Raw genomic sequence first — 21345 nt, forward strand, 5'->3', positions numbered from 1 at the left:
AAGACTTTGAGATGAGTAAACAAGGTCATTCTGGGATGGGCCAAGTTAGATTAAGGTAAAATAATTGTCAAGCTTCCCTGTCAGCAAAGAGTTTGTTTTGGCGCAAGGAACCTCCAGCTATACATAAGACGTTTGATGATGTCTGGATGTCAGACGCCTCTTTTGTCCTCAGTATCTTAAGTAAAGGGATATTGGCGTATATTTGTACAAGCGGATATCTACCTGTACTGTTTGTATGTGCAAATATTAAATGCAATAAAATATACTTTAAAAAAAATAATCTTAAAACTTATTTAACTTAATAGCTGACAAAACAGTAGCGTGGAAACCTAAGCCTTAGTGCCATGGGTGTAACTACAGGGGTAGCAGCCATAGCAGCTGCTATGGGGCCCACAGTGTCAGGGGGCCCCAGCATCTGGGGTATTGGGGGGTGTATATGATGAATGAGTGTGTGTATGTGTGTGTATACTGTATGTCTGTATACAGTGATGTGTAAATATCTTTTCTGTGTAAACTTATGTGATTTGTATATGGTACTATACATATGTATGTTTATGCTGTATGTGCCGTGTGTATATAAGTATATAAATGTGTCTATATAGGAGTGTATAAATGTGTGGTATTGTACCTGCCATGTGTGAGTATACAATATATACATAAGGTATCATCTGGGCAGGTGGGACCACAGTGTTAATAAGTAATAATAAGAAGTGTCCACACTTTTTATTGAATAATGGGCCAATACTCTCCATTGTGATGTTCCATGTGCCAGCCTCTTAGCTGGTCTCTTCTATCTCTATACTGTATATCACATTGGGATGGTTGCTGGGATCTGCTGGGACGACAGACTTTCAATACTTGAGTCTATGGGACTTATTTACTAAGGGATCGCGGATCACATTTCTGTCGGACTTCCCGTCTTTTTCGGGATTTGCGCCGCTGGGATAGGTATTTAGATGGGGATTGTGTCGCATGCGATCGGATTTTGGCGCAGTGGCGCCGGCTTTCATACGACAGAATTCGGGGGGCGGGCCGTCAGACGATTCGACAGATTAAGAAAGAGTGTGGGATTTAACATTTTAATTATGTCACAAGAACCTGCACTTACATGCACCGGGAAGAAGAAGGTGAACTTTGGAGGACCTGAGCGGGGAAGCGACACATGCAGGATATCGGGAGCACGATCTTAGTGAATCGCGGCACAGTGTATTCCGGTCGGACAACGCACCTCGAGTAATGCGCCAGGGACGGGTAAGTAAATGTGCTCCTATGTGTCACCTATCATAGGCATTAGATCTTATTGGTAGTAGCACAGATGGCTTCCTTGGGGTAAGGGTTCCTTTTATATGTGTATAAAGCTGTATACTCATGGTATGGGGTATATAGATGGAGAGGATAATTACCGTACATTGCTCTCTCGGATAGCAGAGACTGTTATAGCTCTGGTTGGTCATGTGCTGAAACATTATGGGATTGATGGTAAAGTAGAGAGGAATAGAACACAAAAAGATGGAGAGAGAGGAGAGAAATAATTGCATTATAGATTGTAAGCTCTTGCGGCCAGTGTCCTCTTTCCAATTGTTTTATCTGACCATGTTATTGCTCTCTAGTGTCTTATTTTGTTTGTATCATGTCCCCCAAGATCATCTGCTAAACTCTGGAGATTATGATGGGGCTATAGCAATACAGATAATTATTATGAAGGACAGGATGTTAGGAACTATTATAACGAGGGGTCTCTTTTTTTCCCAATTAACTGAAGGAGATGAAGAGATGCTTTTATTTAGTCCAGCCAAGGTCCATGAAAAACCTTTACATGTTTTTTTTTTTTTAATATTTTCACTGACACAGGATATGAAATGTCCTTTCTACAATTCCCTCCTTCATGTGAAATTTCACCCGTTTTCCTATTAAAAATCTCCCCCAAAGTCAGGCAAATACGACTCTCCTCACCTCATCTTATAGGAGAAGGGTCACGTTTAGTGGTTGGTGGGATGTTCTCTTTATAGGAAAACAAATAAAAGAAGTCCACAGCAATCCATGGAAAAAACATCGACTGAATACAGAATTCAAAGCAGAATATGGATACACAGAAATCACTAATGTAGAAGTAAGATTTTAGTAATAATGGTCAGTATTGGAACATTTTGGAAAGCACTATGGTTGACACTGTAATGGAGAGACTGGGAGGGAAGAGAAATGTAATAGAAGACTCAATTCATTTCATATGTACATATTTTGCCAAGGAAGTGAACCACAGCTGAGGTTTGGATGCCATCAGCGTTTTCGGACAATACCCTTGTATTGACTTACAGACGTCTTCCAGGAATCCTGTACAATTCTTGATGTCACTTAGTAGATTCTGAATCATCACTTCTATGTCAAAAGTGAGGCTAATGCCAAAGTCCGGGAGACCACCACAACACTGCTACCAGGAGCTAGAGTAAGTACACTTTCTTTTTTTTTTTTTGGTTACCCGTGCCCAGGCCCTCCTGCTGGCTTTACCAGATTCCGGTCAGGAGATCGTGGTTACTTTTTAAGGGGTTTTCGAAAGACAGGAAGGGTGCAGTGTGCACCAGCTATGGGCCATATAATAGAATCTTTGATTAGGAACATTGGGTTGTCATCAAATAAGCTACTAAAGGGAATCCTCCTTTAGGTCATCTAATGTAAGATACAAAGTAAAGAAATAAAATAAAAAAAACTCAAAATGCTTGTTGTATACTTTTTCAAGACAATGCAGGCAGATACTTGTAATGACTGTAACAATGACTGTGCAGAGCGTCCCTCTCCAGACATCTTAATTATTTGATGCTCTGAAATTGTTTCAATTATGCTTTATGGTGAGAATATTCATGTACAGCCCTAGCTTGTGGTCTAGGGTTGCGTGTTTGTAGAAACATTTATATCTGTAAAGTACACACATTATATATATATATATATATATATGTATATACTGTATATATAGGTGTGGCTCGCACTTTGACCCTACATGTGCAGCACCATGTACTTTACAGCACATTATTATCCCCGGACACACAGCTATATGCCTCCTATTTGCACATGCCCCATGCAGATCGCACCTAAACAAATGTCATGACAGAGTTAATCTTTATACGGTCATATCTCCAGAACTATAGCACCCAGAAACACACTTTCAGTGTCAGTTTTGTGTTTCTAGGTGAAAAAGTACTGTAGATGTCCACTTTTAATTTTTGCGTAAAAAAATGTGATTTTTAAATACAGCACTTGATTCCCGACGGTAACGTTAAGCGTGGATATTTATGATGTCCATCTTCTTCTTAAAGGGGTATTCCAGGAATCAGCATAATTCATATACAAATGGGTCCTTAAAATAGAAGCTAATATGCAATTACTTGTTATTAACCCCTTAGCGCTCTGCGCCGTAGCTCTACGGCGCAGAGGTATAAGAAGTGTGTGAAGAGGGCTCACCGGCTGAGTCCTCTTCATGCAAAAGTGGGGGTTTTTGCATATTGCAGAAAACCCCCACCGCTAATAACCACGGTCGGTGCTTGCACCGATCGCGGCTATTAACCCCTCCGTTGCCGCCAGCAAAGTCGCCGGCGGCATTTAAAAGACGGCGGCGCGCGGGCGCCTCCATCTTTGTTACGATCGCCGCGCCCCCGAACGTCATCGGGGGGCGGCAATCGGTTGCCATGGTAGCCTTGGGTCTTCGTTTGACCCGAGGATACATGGCTTCTGCATATCCATTACAATGAGCCAGTGGCTCATTGTAATGTGTAGTGTGCAAAAATGCCATATATTGCAATACAGAAGTATTGCAGTATATGGTAGGAACGATCTGATCATCTAGGGTTAATGTACCCTAGATGGTCTAAAAAATTGTGAAAAAAAAAAGAAAAAAAAGTTTAAAAAAGAAAAAAAATTAATAAAATATTAAAAGTTCAAATCACCCCCCTTTCCCTAGAACGGATATAAAATATAATAAACAGTAAAAATCTCAAACATATTAGGTATCGCCACGTCCCAAAATGCCCGATCTATCAAAATATAAAAACGGTTACAGTCGGCGGTGACCTCCGAGGCGGGAAATGGCACCCAAATGTCTGAAATGCGACTTTTACACCTTTTTACATCACATAAAAAATGAAATAAAAAATGATCAAAATGTCGCACAGACCTCAAAATGATAGTAATGAAAATGTCACATCATTTCGCAAAGAATGAAACCTCACACATCTCCGTGCGCCAAAGTATGAAAAAGTTATTAGCGTCAGAAGATGGCAAATTTTTTTCTTTTTTGTACACATTAGTTTAATTTTTGAAAATGTATTAAAACACAATAAAACCTACCGTATATACTTGAGTATAAGCCGACCCGAGTATAAGCCGAGACCCCTAATTTTACCACCAAAAACTGGGAAAACCTATTGACTCGGGTATAAGCCGAGGGTGGGAAATGCATTGGTCACAGACCCCCCCCCCAGTATATAGCCAACCAGCCCCCTATAGTATACAGCCAGTCCAGCCTGCCCCCAGTAGTATACAGCCAGTCCAGCCTGCCCCCAGTAGTATACAGCCAGCCCAGCCTGCCCCCAGTAGTATAGAGTACTGCCCCCAGTAGTATACAGCCTGCCCCCAGTAGTATACAGCACTGTCCCTAGTCGAATACAGCACTGTCCCCAGTAGTATACAGCACTGTCCCCAGTAGTATACAGCACTGCTCCCAGTAGTATAGAGCACTGCCCCCAGTAGTATACAGCACTGTCCCTAGTAGAATACAGCACTGTCCCCAGTAGTATACAGCTCTGCCCCCAGTAGTATACAGCACTGCCCCCAGTAGTATACAGCACTGCCCCCAGTAGTATACAGCACTGCCCCCAGTAGTATACAGCACTGCCCCCAGTAGTATACAGCACTGCCCCCAGTAGTATACAGCACTGCCCCCAGTAGTATACAGCTTGCCCCCAGTAGTATACAGCACCCTAGCCTGCCCCGTGTGGTATACAGCCTGCCCCCAGTAGTATACAGCCCAGCCCAGTCTTCCCCCGGTAGTATACGCCTGCCCCCAGTAGTATACAGCTTGCTCCAGCATAAAAAAAAATAATAAACGTATATACTCACCCTCCGGTGGCCCCGATGTGCAGCGCTGCTCCCCCAATGTCCGTGTGGCTCGTCTTCTGGCTTCCGTGCCCGTCTTCTTTCTTCTGCTGGGCGCCGCCATTGCTCTCTCTCTCGGCCAGCGCCTAGTATGACGCGCCGCTGCTGACGTCATACTAGGCGCTGCCCGGGAGAAGAACAATGGCGGCGCCCAGCAGAAGAAAGAAGACGGGCGCGGAAGCCTGAAGACGAGACGTTTTCAGTTTTTCCACATTTGGAATTTTTTTTCAGCTTCGCAGTACACGGCATGTTAAAATAAATAACATTACGGGAAAGTAAAATTTGTTACGCACAAAATAAGCCCTCACACAGGTCTGTACACGTAAAAATGAAAAAGTTATGGATTTTTGAAGTTGGAGAGCGAGAAATGAGCGGAAAAACCCTGCGTCCTTAAGGGGTTAAGAACTTTGCTCCAATTAGCAGAAAAATGTGGTGAACACACACAGTAATGAAGAATTAGATTGCTACTGGCCCTTTAATCAGTCCATTGATTTCCTCCGCATGGAGCAGACACAGGACAGAAGATGGCCGCTGGTCACATGTCCACATCACATGTCCTGCATCTGCCTGGGCAGGTCATGTGATCACCACAGGGTTTGGCTGTAGTCAGTATGACCAGTGATGTGTAGTGATGGCAGTTACACTCATCATTACTATGGTAACAGAGCAAGAAAATCTGTAAGATCATCACTGGGAGCAGAACATAAGAGGGAGGAGGAGTTACTGAGAACTAAAGGGTCTTGTAGCTTCCAGTGGCGGCCATCTTGGTGATAACTCTGCAGGCCATAAAATGTCATCATAAAATTAAACTCTTTAAGCTTAATTTTGTGACTAATGACATTGAGTTTTGTTATAGTCATTTATCTATATCATCATGGGTTTTTGTAGCAGACGTTCATATTCCCAGAATACCCCTACCCACCAATGCCCTTTTTCGATATTGTGGGCCCTTTTTTCAACTCCCCACATTCAAAAATCTATAACTCTTAAATTTTTCCATGTAAAGAGCTACGTGAGGGCTTGTTTTCTGCGTAACAAATTGCACTTCATAATGATGATATTTAATACTACATGCTGTGTACTGGGAAGCGAGAAAAAAATTCCAAATGCAGTGAAATTGGTGAGAAAAATGCGTTTGCGCCATTTTCTTGTGGGCTTGGCTTTTTCGGCTTTCACTGTACGCCCTAAATATCATGTCTACTTTATTTCTTTGGGTCGGTAAGATCATGGAGATACTAAATTTCTATGGGTTTAATAAAAAAAATCTTCATTTTACCAATTTCTGGCGCTAATAACTTTTTCATACTTCAGCATAGGGCATGAGCTGTGTGAGGTGTCATTTTTTGTGAGATGAGATGACGTTTTTATTGCTTCAATTTTAACGACTCTATGGCCTTTTGATCTCTTTATATTAATTTTCATATGTTGCATAACGGTGAGAATATTATGGCGACAGATCATGGCTCCCCATGTGAGCGCCGCCTTTAAACTGCTGGCGGCAGCTTTGCAGTGAGGTGTTTCAAAGTCCTCCCTGTACCCCAGTATGCTTAGTTTTTTTGTGCCTGTAAGTATGAATACATTTTTCCACTGAGAAGATCCACAATAAACTGGTGAGTGCCATTTTTATCCAACTACCGTATTTTTCGGACTATGAGGCGCACAAAAAATCCTTGGATTTTCTCTGAAATCAAAGGTGCGCCTTATAGTCAGGTGCGCCTTATATACGAATTCTACTTACAGACAACAGCTGCCTTGAACTGTGCACAGGTCTGCCACCTGCTGGTCATTCATTCTTATAATTAGGTGCGTCTTATAGTCCGGTGCACCTTTTAGTCCGATAAATACTGTAGTTTGAATTTTTGAATTTCTTCATACTCACCAGTTTTGAGAAAAGAGCACCATTTGTTTTCCTGGTTAAGGAGTGAATGAATGAATGTCCATTGGAGTAATAACATACTATGACAGTATTCACACTGATGCATAAGGTGTGGCAGTGCTATTCCGGTTTTTCTATTTAAATTGAATGATGTGTAAAATCCCCCTGTCGTATGGCAGTATATGGTAGAATCAATCAGACAACCTAGGGTTAAAGTACCCTAGAGGGTCTGAAAAATAGCAAAAAAAAAAATTGAAAAAAAGGAAAAAAAAATTAAATAACACCCCGCCCCCTGAAAATTCAATTCCGCCCCCTTTCCCTAGAACTGATAGAAATATAAACAGTAAAATTCACAAACATGCGTCCCAAAATGTCCGATGTATCAAAATATAATTATGTGCTTCCCGCAAAGGAAATTAGCGCCCAAAGTCGAAAATGCCACTTTTTTTTGCCATTTTTTAAAATATAAAACATTCAATAAAAAGTGACCAAAAGGCTGTACAGACTAAATGGTTGCATTAAATACGTCTTTAAAAGAAAGAAAAAACAAATGTCACCCACAGCTCCGTACACCAGTATGGAAAAAATTAGTGCCACAAGATGGCAAAATGAAGAATTTTTTTTTTTGTACAGGAGGTTTCACTTTTTGTAAATGTATGAAAAAATTATAAAACCCTTCATAAATTTGGTATCCCTGTGATCATACCGACCAAAAAGAATAAAGTAGACTTGTCATTTGGGGCGCACAGTGAAAGTCGTAAAATACAAGCCCACATGAATATGGCTCAATTGCAATTTTTACCAATTTCATTGAATTTAGAATTTTCCCCCCGCTTCCCAGTACATACATGGAATATTAAATACTGTCACTATAAAAAACAAGCCCTCATACAGCTCCTTACATGGAAAAATAAAAAAGTTATGGATTTTTGAAGGTGGGGAGTGAAAAACGAAAATACAAGAACAAATAAGGACCTGGTTGTTATTGGGTTAACCCGATAAAATAGATTTATGATTTACAAGTATTTTTGTTTACAGAATTAGAAGACAAATAACGAAAAATATGAAAAAAATACCGTAGTTTTTTGTCTTTTTTTCCAAATAAAGTTTTCAAATAAAGTTCTCAATTCATCACCTTATGTTCAGCCATTTTATGAACAGTTCTGATTTATTTTTAAAGGAGAACACCTCCCCTTTAGTTTTGCACCAGCATTTTCATTTCTAGGTGCCCCAGAATTGGAGATATGCGCTGTTAAAGTTGCAGTTGGGAATGGACAGTTGCGGGCCACCTTCATCATGTCACTGTGATTTGTAAAACAGAGGGCTACAAGTCCCCATGACCTGCCCATATAGAAACTCACAGAAGTCAAAGTATCATAGTTTATATGGTTAAAAAAAGACACGTCAATCATGTTCATCCAAGGGCCAATGGAGTGCAGAATGGATCTCTGTGTAGAGCACATTAGAAGGACTTCCAATCCATCGTTCGGCCGCCGACTTTGGACCCTATACCTAGGCTGAATGATTCCATGTTTAACAACTTACTTTCATGACCTGATTTTAAGGAATGTGTCATCAGAAAAATACCCCTTTAAAATTATATATATATATACACACACATATATAATATAATATTTGTTGGTGACACTTCCTGTTCAGTAAAAATCACTATTCAGCATAATCATAGGTAGGGTTACGATTACAACTGATCTACTAGTGACAATAGATGAAGGATACAGCCCACAATAATTTCCCACAGTGCCATAAAGCATGCACACCCACAACACTTTTCTTCATACAGGCCAAGTTTTTCAAATATTTTTGGTTCATTTTTGGTTCATGTAGCTGCTGTACATGATATCTCTGAATGCTCAGGTAGTATGATGGATCCCATAATCATATGCAGAAAATATTAAAAACCAAATCTATTTCCATACAAATTACATTTATCAGTATGTGGTTTTAATTAGTAATCTAAGCATAACTGATATAACCGTGTCCGTGTGCTTACACTTTGATTATTAATGTTACTATAAGATCAGTGATTGCACTTAGAGAGATGTGAACCTGTGATAACTGGTGATGATATACAGGAGGCCGATGCTGATGAGACGCACCTCTGACTCATGGATTTCTGCATATCTATGTGTGACCAACAACTACTCCAATGCTGGATTCTAGAAGCACCGGAAGTCTAACATTACTAGAAGACAAAATTATTTGTTTTCCATAAAAGCGGTCAAAGTACAGGCTGTCCCTGGGTTACGTACAAGATAGGTTCCATAGGTTTGTTCTTAAGTTGAATTTGTATTTAAGTTGAAACTATATTTTATAATTGTAGCTCCAGACAAAATTTTTTTTTGCCCTAGTGACAATCAGAGTTTCAAAAAATGTTTGCTGTAATGGGACCAAGGATTATGAATAAAGCTTCATTACAGACACCTTACAGCTGATCATTGCAGTCTGGGACTATAGTAACATCCAGAGAGCTTCACCAGAGGTCACAGTGGTTAGAGAGGTCCGTCTTTAACTAGGGGTCGTCTGCAAGTCGGGTGTTCTTAAGTAGGGGACCGCCTGTATTATAATGCGCTACAATTTGAGTGTATGAGTGCAGAAAGTAACAATAGGAGTGTTCTCTGCATACTAAGTTTTATTACTACTTATATCAGGTTTATGTTCCCTGACAACAGAATGAACCAAAAATTTTTTTTTTAAAAAAAACCTATCATCAGGACAGTCATTTTTACCTGATAACAGAATAGCCTCTCCCAAGCAGATTTAAAAAATGCCTTTATCGCCATTCTGACTTGTCTTTTTAAAAGTTCATTCATATTACTGGGCCCCCTGCCAGTGGTGTTAAGTGAGTCCCCGGGGAGTATCCTCTCCACCTCCATGCTCATGCCTCTCCCGTTAGTTCCCCCCTCTAATGCCATCTCACCGCCACAAGAGAGAGGCGGAGGGAGGGGTATGAACGTGGAGTGGGAAAGAGTACAGCGAAGAGATGGGGATTCAGACCATTGGGTGCCCCCACCCGGACTTGCTTGACGCAGCTGGCAGAGAGCCAAGTAATGTGAATAAACTTGACTCTAGTCAGACGGCATTTTTTAAATATGCATGGGAGAGGCAATTCGAACCTGAACTTGTCATCAGGTAAAAATGACCTTCCTGTTGACAGGTTCCCTTAAAGGCTACATTTACATAAAAAAGTAACAGTTCATTTATTCTCTGATTTGGTACAATCAATTCTATACCAGCCTTGGATTTCTATCTTGAGCAACAATAGCATAGAAGCAGAGGTCAGATTTCCCTGATTCTCTGAGCCCTCCTGCACATGATCATTGTTTTTCTATGTCTGTAATGGCATGTGCAATCCGTATTTTACCCGGGTTATGGCTGTATGTCAGCAAAGTTGAGCCGTGTGTAATACGTGTGTATTCCATGTTTTCCAGAAAGCCAGTGATTGAGTTCGGCCAGCCCATTAAGGTCATGTGATTGTTGCCCAGCAACCAACCACAAAAACAACTATAAAGCCTACTACAACCGTGAGTAATCCTTTTTTTTTTTCACAGCCCCACTATGGGCTGTCTGAGCCTCAAACGCAGTTTAGAATAGGACATGTTCTGATGATCTCCTCAGACGCAGGGCTGAGGAATCTTCAGCAGTGACAATGAGTCCATCGCAATACATGGAGCTTTGAGACATCTGCAAAAAGTGGCCGTAGCACCTGCGGAAAAAATGATTGTGTGCAGGTAGAGTTTCCTGCTGTGAACCCTATATAAGCGTTGGAGCATTACATTGTTACACTGGTCAGATTTCAATGTTTTCAATATAATAAAACAAAAATCAATGGGACATTACATTTTTTACCTGTAACGAAAACTAAGCTGTGAAATCTGAGCCCATCGTGACAAAAAATTGGTTGTCTGCCACAGCAATTTATTATGAACTAATTCAGGAACAACATATTTGTACATTTTTACAAGGTCTCACCTGCTACCCGTCACGTTTTTCATAGAGCCAACACTGGAGACTTTTTCTATTTGCCTCTCGTCTTGTTGACTCAACGAGAGATCAACAAGAGCTTCACTCACACCCTGCAGTCTATCCGCAGCCGCCAAAGACTCTACATGGAGAGAAAAACACAATTACACAGTTCACATTGAAGTTAGTGATCAATTCTTAAGAAAGTAGTGTTCACCACTGTCATCAATGAGTGAGTATAGGAAGACACTATCACTATAGACTTGAAGAATTCTTTCTTCTTCATTCACAATGTGTTATTCTATTTGTTATCCAGGATGGTAACAAGTTCCTAGTTATGTTCTTATATTATACTTAAATATAAATCACACGCTTTTCCGTGCCTGTTACTGCTCCCGTTTTGATTGATATCCAAAAAAACAGCTATATCAACATAAGTACAATATAGCTCATGTATAGATGAGCTGTACACCTCCCTTTACTGTGCAAGCACTGGATGTCCTGTGGGATGACAATCAAGCTAAGGGGGTCCCGAATCTGTGTGGGTGGTTCCATCGCGTGACTCTATTCTATATATATATATATAGAATCAATATATATATAGAGGCCTTCAATTGGTAAAAGGGGCATGGTATCGGCTAAAAGGGTCTTAAGTTACGTAAAGTAAATGACAAAAATGCAGAATTTTCTGCACCAACTAATAGTAGGTGCAAAGTAGACATCTAACTTTCAGGAACTTTTCATTAATCCAGTCTACAGTGTCCAAAGTCTTAGTTTTTTCTGCAAAACTACCACAAAGTTTAGGGACATCTATCATCAGTTTAGTGGTGGTAGATGTGTCCTAGTAAGAAGTTCCACATGGCTTCTTTTATTATAACTCTATATCCCGTGATCTATAAAGAGTTATAAAAGTAATGCAAATGAGCCCAGAGCGCTGAGGCTATGTCACCCGAGAGCCTCAGGGGTCATCTAGCACTTCAGGGGTTGCATACGTTAAAATACTAGGCTCTAGGACTAGGGCTAGTATTTTAAGGTATGCACCCCCCCCCCCCAAGTGCTAGAAGCCCCTGAGGCGCTCGGGTGATGTAGCCTCAGCGCTCCAGGCTAATTTGCATAACTTTTATAACTCTTTATAGATCACGGGATAAAGAGTTATAATAAAAGAAGCCCTGAGGAACTTCTTACTAGGACACATTTACCACCACTAAACTCATGATAGATGTCCATTAAAGAACACTTATAGGAACCTCTTACCATCTTTGGTTGCTGGTGGGTTAAACGCCTAATTTTTCCTGACAAGTTCCTTTGGAACATATTTGTAGGAACTTATGGCTGCATTTGAGGCAATACAGACATATGAAGGAAGCACAAAAGAAACTACTAAACTACTTAAATAGAACTGATAGACCTGACTCTTATCCTGGAACCCCCTCTAGTGATAATCAGGATAGGCCAACTAAAAACAATTACTAAATAATACTATATTAATAAGCAAAACATTATAGAACAATATCCTCCACTAATCTAAAGAATCAAATTCATTAACATAATGTATGTACATAATTTAAAGGTAATAAAGTTTGCCTTCATTGACCTTGACTAACCTGAAATGGTTACACAACTGACCGTGTCATTTTATAGGATGAATGATTGCATACACCTGCAGAAGGTTTGTTGATTACTTTAATTGTACGTATGATAAAAACATAACGATTTTTCTTTTAAACTATAAGGACCCTTATTATTTTTAAACCTAAAATTAAAAAAAAAAGCCTAAAAAAAGACACTAATAAAATAATTAATGGCTGTCGAAACTGATTTTGAAACTAAGGGAACCTGTCATCAAGAAGGTAATTTTAACATTATGGCAGGTTCCCATAGCCTCTGGCATGTTGATTTACAGAAATGCCTTTGTGGTGCATCAGAATAATTTAATGCTTTTTAATTGTTTCTGTAGCATTATCTAGCTCCCTGCCAGCAGTGCGTGGTGAGTTCAGAGGGGGGGGGGGGCAGTTCAAACTTCTCCTTAATGCCACCTCTCCTCTTCCCCACTCACTGCTCTCCCCTTCCCTCAGCCGGTCTTCAGCTTAAATCAGCTCAACATTGCGAGCAACTCTTGTTTGAACTGCCCCTACCCACGGGACTCACCACACACTGCTGGCAGGGGGCTGGGTAAAGGTAACGATCAACAATAATCATTAAATAACAATTAAATGGCGGTGGAATTATTCAAATGCACGAAAAAGGAAGGTGTGAAATCAGCATGCCAGAGGCTATTGAAACCCGTCATCATGTAAAAATGACCTTCCTGATAACAGTTTCCCTTTAAACAAACATATCAACATTTGTTTAAATCTGATCAAGTCATCATCTTCTGGATCATCATCATACCTCTCCAAACCCTGAATTCCATAGTTAATGTCTTGTGTTCCATTGACGATAGAATAATTGTACCCAATTTGTCATTTCTATCAATGACCTTACATGAGCCCCTCTTGTCCATGTAACTGCTTGTGGTACATTGCATCTGCCAGTTCCCTCTTATCTGCAGCTCCACCCCCCTCCTGGAAGTGGGCACACTTTGAACAGTAATAACGTCTCTACGAGGTTCTGGTGTCATTTTAAAGAGAAACTACCCTTCAATACAGCAAAAAGATTGTGTTGCTTGATGTAACAGACACAGAGATATCAACTTTTAAAGTTACCATTACAAGTGAGAACTGTATATTAAAATTGCACTCTTGCAATTTAAGGGGAGATTAGATGCCATGGTTTAGAAAATATAGTCGTTTAAAGTAAGCCCTCCTGTAATAATAATCGTTATATATATATGGTGCCATCATATTCCGTTGCTTTACAAATCAGGGGAAATATAATCATAGGGGATAATAAACAGAGCACAAACATTCATGTGGAAATATTGGAGTGAGGGCCCTGATCACAAGAGCTTACAGTCTATGAGCATGGAGGGGGTGACACTGGAGGTATAAAAGCTTGTATAATGGTCTAGCCATTTTTACGGACCATTATACAAGCTCTTTTACCTCCTGTGTCACCCCCTTCATCTTCATACACTATAAGCTATGGAACAGAATATAATAATTCAATAAATAAAAATGCTGCTGCATGAACCAGTCATCACCCACCATCTTATATACAGAGTCCAAGGTGAATGTGACTGCAGAGAAACATGGAGCTTGGTATCTGGTGTTTGCTGGATAAGAGACAAGAGGAGGACACAGGATGGGTTATTGAAGAGAGAGTTGAAATTTTATGTAGTTAGCGAATGTGATAGACGTGGCATAAGAGATGGATTTTAAGTGCACATTTGAAACTTTGGAGGTTGGATATTAGTCTAATAATCCAGAAAATGGCACTACAGAGAATTGGTGCAACTCGGGAGAAGTACTGGGGATGGGAGTGAGAGGTTCGAATAAGAGATTAATCTAGGCCCAATGGCCGATCGAAGAGCACAGGTTGCGTGATAGACTGAGATGTGAGAGGAGAGGTAGGGCAGTGGTGACCAGCCATGCCCTATTTATGTGTAAAGCTGATAGCCTCTCCACTAGTATGTAATATAAGTGGAAGAAACACTGAAATTGCACAACATGCTGAACAAACTACTAGGTCAGTGTCATGTACCAAAAACCAATCACTAATAAAGATAAAACATAGAAATATTTATTGGTATACTCTAAAAACACCTAAAAGGCACTTCCAAAATGTGCCATCCTATCTCTGTGAAAATAAGACAGAGTAATCCTTCTCACTAATGCCTGAAAACATATGGACAAAGTGCAGATAGTACAGGTCAATAATACAACAATGGAAGATTAAACATACTAGCTGAATAGAAAAGTGAATATTATGGATAAATATCACCCAAGTCCATGTGTGTAAGGAGGAGAAAACGTCCCCACGCGTATCGCCGCGCTCCTGCGGCTTCCTCAGGGGTAGCTGGATACCAAATGATCCTTTCTCATATACACTCACCGGCCACTTTATTAGGTACACCTGTCCAACTGCTCGTTAACACTTAATTTCTAATCAGCCAATCACATGGCGGCAACTCAGTGCATTTAGGCATGTAGACATGGTCAAGACAATCTCCTGCAGTTCAAACCGAGCATCAGTATGGGGAAGAAAGGTGATTTGAGGCCTTTGAACGTGGCATGGTTGTTGGTGCCAGAAGGGCTGGTCTGAGTATTTCAGAAACTGCTGATCTACTGGGATTTTCACGCACAACCATCTCTAGGGTTTACAGAGAATGGTCCGAAAAAGAAAAAACATCCAGTGAGCGGCAGTTCTGTGGGCGGAAATGCCTTGTTGATGCCAGAGGAGAATGGGCAGACTGGTTCGAACTGATAGAAAGGCAACAGTGACTCAAATCGCCACCCATTACAACCAAGGTAGGCAGAAGAGCATCTCTGAACGCACAGCACATCGAACTTTGAGGCAGATGGGCTACAGCAGCAGAAGACCACACCGGGTGCCACTCCTTTCAGCTAAGAACAGGAAACTGAGGCTACAATTTACACAAGCTCATCGAAATTGGACAGTAGAAGATTGGAAAAACGTTGCCTGGTCTGATGAGTCTCGATTTCTGCTGCGCCATTCGGATGGTAGGGTCAGAATTTGGCGTCAACAACATGAAAGCATGGATTCATCCTGTCTTGTATCACCGGTTCAGGCTGGTGGTGGTGGTGTCATGGTGTGGGGAATATTTTCTTGGCACTCTTTGGGCCCCTTGGTACCAATTGAGCATCGTTGCAACGCCACAGCCTACCTGAGTATTGTTGCTGACCATGTCCATCCCTTTATGACCACAATGTACCCTGTAACATCTGATGGCTACTTTCAGCAGGATAATGCGCCGTGTCATAAAGCAGGAATCATCTCAGACGGGTTTCTTGAATATGACAATGAGTTTACTGTACTCAAATGGCCTCCACAGTCACCAGATCTCAATCCAATAGAGCATCTTTGGGATGTGGTGGAACGGGAGATTCGCATCATGGATGTGCAGCCGACAAATCTGCGGCAACTGTGTGATGCCATCATGTCAATATGGACCAAAATCTCTGAGGAATGCTTCCAGCACCTTGTTGAATCTATGCCACGAAGAATTGAGGCAGTTCTGAAGGCAAAAGGGGGTCCAACCCGTTATTAGCATGGTGTACCTAATAAAGTGGCCGGTGAGTGTATATGATTCATGTGATCTCGGAGTCTGACGTCACTTCCGGTCTGCTGTCGGCGTCTGGCGTCACTTCCGGTCTGCTGTGAGACTGGGCCTATGCGCACGCGCGCGCGCACGGTATCCCCGCTCCTCCACCTCCATGTGGGGACACCGCACGCGTCACGGGCCACGACCAGCCGGCACACCCCCGCAAAACTCCACCCCCTTACGGGGGCCGGCCCACACCTCCAGGTAAGAGCGACGGTGTGATAATGATGCAATCTTGCGATGTTGGTCTCGGGATCCGGTCGATTAAATATATTGTGATGGACATAGTTCTTGGGTAAGTATTTCTGGTTTTCATAATTCTCCCGGGCCCTTCAGGGGGTTCCAACAGAAGGAGGAAAAGTTAAAGTGGAGATCAAGCATCACGGGCAATGTCTATAATGAGATGATATAGTAACAAAAATATATCCATCAGTATCGATGAGCTGGACCTAGCTAATATGTAAACATGGTGTACACCGTGATGGTGAATGTGTGTGAAGTGACAGTGTCATGTGAAAATGTGTGTCCTACGTCCAATGTGCTATAGGTGAGGTGACATGGTGAGTGATATGTGTCAGTGTTACTGCTAGTGAAGTATGAAGTACAGATGTGTGATGGTATGGAAAAAATGTGAATATAAGGTGGCCATATGTGCCACATGTTATATGATGCAAATGCGCTGAAGAATAGGTAATGGTAAAAGTGGAATAGGTAATGGTACATGACACTGACCTAGTAGTTTGTTCAGCCATGCCCTATTGAGGCGATTGACCACCTTGATTCGGCATTCATTAACACAGGATGGCCCTGGGACAAGAGTTCGCAAATTTCATATGGAAAACATTTGTTTCTTTGTGCAATCACTCCAGCAGAGGTGGTCGTATCCAAGGACAGCTGTCCTCCGTCTCTAAGGAACCAATGTGAAATTACCTTCGCACCAGTACTTTTTTTTAAAATAACATCCAATTGAATAGATGTCTGTATATGATAGATGAATTAAATTAAAAAGGTCAATGCCCAGATGAGAATACCCCTTTAATAATGGAGATACCCCTTTAGAATATTTTTTTTTATTGTCAATATGATTTGTAAAGGGCTATGGAATTTGATAGCGCTATATAAATAAAGATAATTATGGTATTATTATTTATAATACAGTAACTTGCATTTCTTACAAAACAGTGTCATGGAGTTTGTATATCCAAAACCCCATTGTAATATTTAGTTTAAAACCAAATCCCCCCCCCCCCCCCAAAAAAAAAAATATATATATGTAATAAAGATGGTTTAATTCTATTACTGCTGCTATATATTACTTCTGAGAATTATCAATTATTGGGACAGTTAACACCCACTATTGTTTGACTCTAGAATTTGTGAGCAAATGTAAGATTGTCTTTGGTATTATGTCCAATTGTCAGGGAGGGGTACTTATTCATTTGCTTTGAGGTCTTATATTTAAAACTAATATGGACCTCACTGCATTGCTTTAAAATGATGTCATTCTTGGCAAAAACAGAATTCTAGTGGAATCAATGCAGAGAGGCAAGTGTTCTTGGGCAGCCGGTACATTAGTCAGAAGAGGCTCTGAACAAGCGGTCCCTTTGAAGTGACATCACTGCACCTATTGACGTTTCGAAAAAGTTCTTCTCGGCATCAAAGTAGATCAATTTCAATGACATGTTTGAAGCGCTAAATCTGGGTAATTGGTGTTGAATAATCTGACAACTTTAAACACTTTCATGAGTCACTTTTCATTTGTAAATACAAAAAGCTGACTCTTTCCAAGGATAAAGTTATATCTAGCTCTATACAATGGAACGATTCTTTGATGCAGGAACATGGTTACATCTAGATTTGTGGAGCCACTAACCAAAGTGTGGTAATTTTATAGAAAAATATTGCCCTTCTGGTTTTCAACATGGTCTTCTTCACAGCTTAAGATTTAGTTATGACAACTTACTAATTTAAAAGGAAAGTAAAACCGGGTTTTCACCCAAGAAATGAACATGGAGGGCCCTACCGGTCTGTGTATTTCAAAATATGTTGTTATTCCAATATAATTTATGTATGGACTCTACAACTCAACCACTAGAAATGTAAAAAACAGAAGTGTCTAATAATGCAGATCAGACTAATAGAGAAGTGTCTAATGCTGACATGGACCTGCTCACCTGGTAAAGCAGGGGTAGGGAACCTATGGCTCGGGAACCATATGTGGCTCTTTCTATGGCAGCATCTGGCTCTCAGACAAATCTAAGACACACACAGCGATGACCACTGGATGCAGACCGGGATGTTACCACTGCCGGTGTGTGACCAAGGTGCAATCGCCGCACCATTGCATAGGTGACAGTACCTGTGTTATAATATAGAGCAGCATCCACTCCTCTCTATGACCCAGGTGCCATTCCCCAAGCAACAATGGCAGCAGCATCTATTGGGGAGCCTGTGCTTTGGCTACCTATCTACAGGATAGCATTTACTGTGACTACCATCTACTGGGGGTTCATGTGCTATGGCTAACTATCTACTGGGGGAATGTGCTGTGGCTACCTATCTACTGAGGGCATGTACTGGGACTACCTATCTACTGGAGGGTATGTGCAGTGGCTACCTAGTTACTGGGGGCCATGAGATGTGGCTACCTATCTACTGAGGTACCTACTGGGGCAACCTATCTACTGGCAGCATGTTCTGTGGCTTCCTATTTACTGGGGGGCATGTCCTGGAGTCACCTATCTACTGGGGGGCATGTGCTGGGGATAGCTGTCTATTTGGGTGTACGTGCTGTGGCTACCTATCTACTGGGGGCATGTCCTGGGGTCACCTATCTACTGGGGGGCATGTGCTGTGGCTACATATTTACTTGGGGCCATGTACAAAGGCTATCTATCTACTAAAGGGGAAGTGCTGTGACTACCCATCTATTGGGGGACATGTGCCGTGGCTACTAATCTGCTGGAAGGCATGTGCATATTGTATGGCTCTCACAGAATTACATTTTAAAATATGTTGTGTTCATGGCTCTCTCAGCCCAAAAGGTTCCTGACCCCTGTGGTAAAGCAAAAGACAGGCAGTATGTGTTGGTAAAACCTTAGGATGCCAAAACCCCCCTTGGTTGGTTGTGATAGACGACCAAAAATTTGTAAATAATGGGAATGTAAAAGAGTTCAGGGATTCAGGAGCACTTCAATGTTCAATAGGTCACTCAAAAAGGAACATTTGACACAAAATTCTTCTGAATTGTGTCGACCCTACTTCATGTTCAAAAAGTCAACAGAAATAAATTAGGGTGGACACAAATTACAGAAGATAAATTTTGTGTCAAACCTTCTACTTTTGGGATGACCTATTGAATATGAAGTCTCTGAACTTTTTAACCTTCCCTTTATTCACAATTTTTAGTGTAGAGCTATCATACACTTTACAGGAGAACAAATGAATCTAAAGATTTGACCTAGGGCTAAACCCAGAAGAAGATTCTCTGGTATACACCCTTCCAACAATTATAGGGGCATCTGGATTTCACTATAGGGAATTGACAGGTTGCTACACAAGGCTAGTAGTGGTGACATCAGTCAGTGGTGCAGAAAAAGCGGGTAGGTAATGTATGTAAAAAGTCAGGTGTCATTGCAGACAAAGTACGTATAAACAGTAAACACGCCTGGGTCACAGCTGGCAAAACCTGGGGACATTGGTAGACAAGCGGTAGGTCACGGTGGGCAGCAGACTGGTAGACAAGGTCTGATGAAAAGCCAGAGCAAAAAACTAGAAAAAGAAGAATACAAAATACAGGCAGTGCCCGGGTTATGTACAATATAGGTTCTGTAGGTTTGTTCTTAAGTTGAATTTGTATGTAAGTCGGAACTGTATATTTTATAATTGTAATCACAGCCAAATTAATTTTTGGTCTCTGTGACAACTCGATTTTAAAAATGTTGGGTTGTCATAAGAACCAGGATTAACAATAAAGCTTAATATCAGATACATATGATAACTGTTATAGCTGTTTATTGTAGCCTAAGGGTAAAGTACAGTAAATTATCAACATCCAGAGGTCTGTTTGTTACTAGGGATCATCTGTAAGTCGGGTGTTCTTAAGTAGGAGAATGCCTGTACTATTGTTTGATAAAATGTATTGCTTTAGTGGCAACTATTGGGAGAACCCTTAAACAGCTTGGGTGACGTAGGACTGGTGAAAATAGGAGAACTTTTGCATAAGCAGGACCTTTAGTCGGCTAGGATTGAGCATTTGTGGTGGCATCATAGCTGGATTCTTTATATAATTTTTAATCAAATTTGTTTGATAACTTTATAGTAATTTGCCAACATATTCCGAGCACTATGCTCAACACATTGTTACATCTGTACCATGTAAAAATTTAGATAATCTTTCCCTTATCACTGTACTTGGATTGTGATCTATAACAGACGACAGAGCATATCTGTGAACTGATCTCCAAAAAAACCCAAAATTTTTCCTGTGTTTTTTTTTTTTTTTTTAAGACAAACTGTCTCAATCTTTTAAATTCCTTTTAAGAAGACTTCCAAACATCCCCTTACATCCATTTTCCTATATTAGATAATTACAAGAAAAAAAAGTGTGTAATCAAAATGTTAAAAAAAAAGTAAGCTGAAAGACAATTAAAATAGACCAAGTGAGTGGGTTGTGTGCCTAACACAAAGGATGCAAATCTAACTCCGGCAGCCTAGCGAAATAATCAGCGCATCTCCAAATGTAATGATTTTGATAATTGCATAATGTAACACATGAACAAGTCTGAATGCATTTGGTAAAAAAGATAAAGAAATAATTATTACTAGGTCTACTGCCCATTTACATGATGTTAATCTTAATCATTCATTAATAAAAAAAACTTGCAATTTGTGTTTTGCAAAAGCTGTGAATCAAAGCGCATCGTTCTTTTCTATAGTAAATCAGGATAAACTATGACGGGGAGACACATACAGCTGCTTTTCTCTTGCAGTTGTAACACGGGAGACATAAAAGAGCTGAAATATGCAAACAGCATTAATTGAAAAAATAACAAAGAAGAGCAGATTTCAATTGCTTGTTAATTCACATTAGAAAATAAAGCGCCGTACTTAAAGGGAAACA

At 40.7% G+C, this 21345-nt stretch overlaps 1 protein-coding gene and 1 long non-coding RNA gene across 4 annotated transcripts in view; one reads left to right on the top strand and one right to left on the bottom strand.

The window, feature by feature from the left end:
- Positions 1 to 21345, bottom strand: part of WDPCP (WD repeat containing planar cell polarity effector) — a 217873-nt gene that overhangs the window by 17827 nt on the left and 178701 nt on the right. For all 3 annotated transcript variants that reach the window (XM_072140380.1, XM_072140378.1, XM_072140379.1), the window contains one exon: positions 11009 to 11141. In XM_072140380.1, the coding sequence (XP_071996481.1) occupies positions 11009 to 11141 (133 nt within the window). The remainder of the gene's footprint in view (positions 1 to 11008; positions 11142 to 21345) is intronic.
- The window catches only part of LOC140121124 (uncharacterized), a 76836-nt gene continuing 65964 nt past the window's right edge, over positions 10474 to 21345 (top strand). The window contains exon 1 of the long non-coding RNA XR_011854031.1: positions 10474 to 10560. This is a non-coding gene — a long non-coding RNA (uncharacterized lncRNA). The remainder of the gene's footprint in view (positions 10561 to 21345) is intronic.

This window comes from Engystomops pustulosus, chromosome 3 (assembly GCF_040894005.1).
Source record: "Engystomops pustulosus chromosome 3, aEngPut4.maternal, whole genome shotgun sequence".
NCBI classification, from domain to species: Eukaryota; Metazoa; Chordata; class Amphibia; order Anura; family Leptodactylidae; genus Engystomops; species Engystomops pustulosus.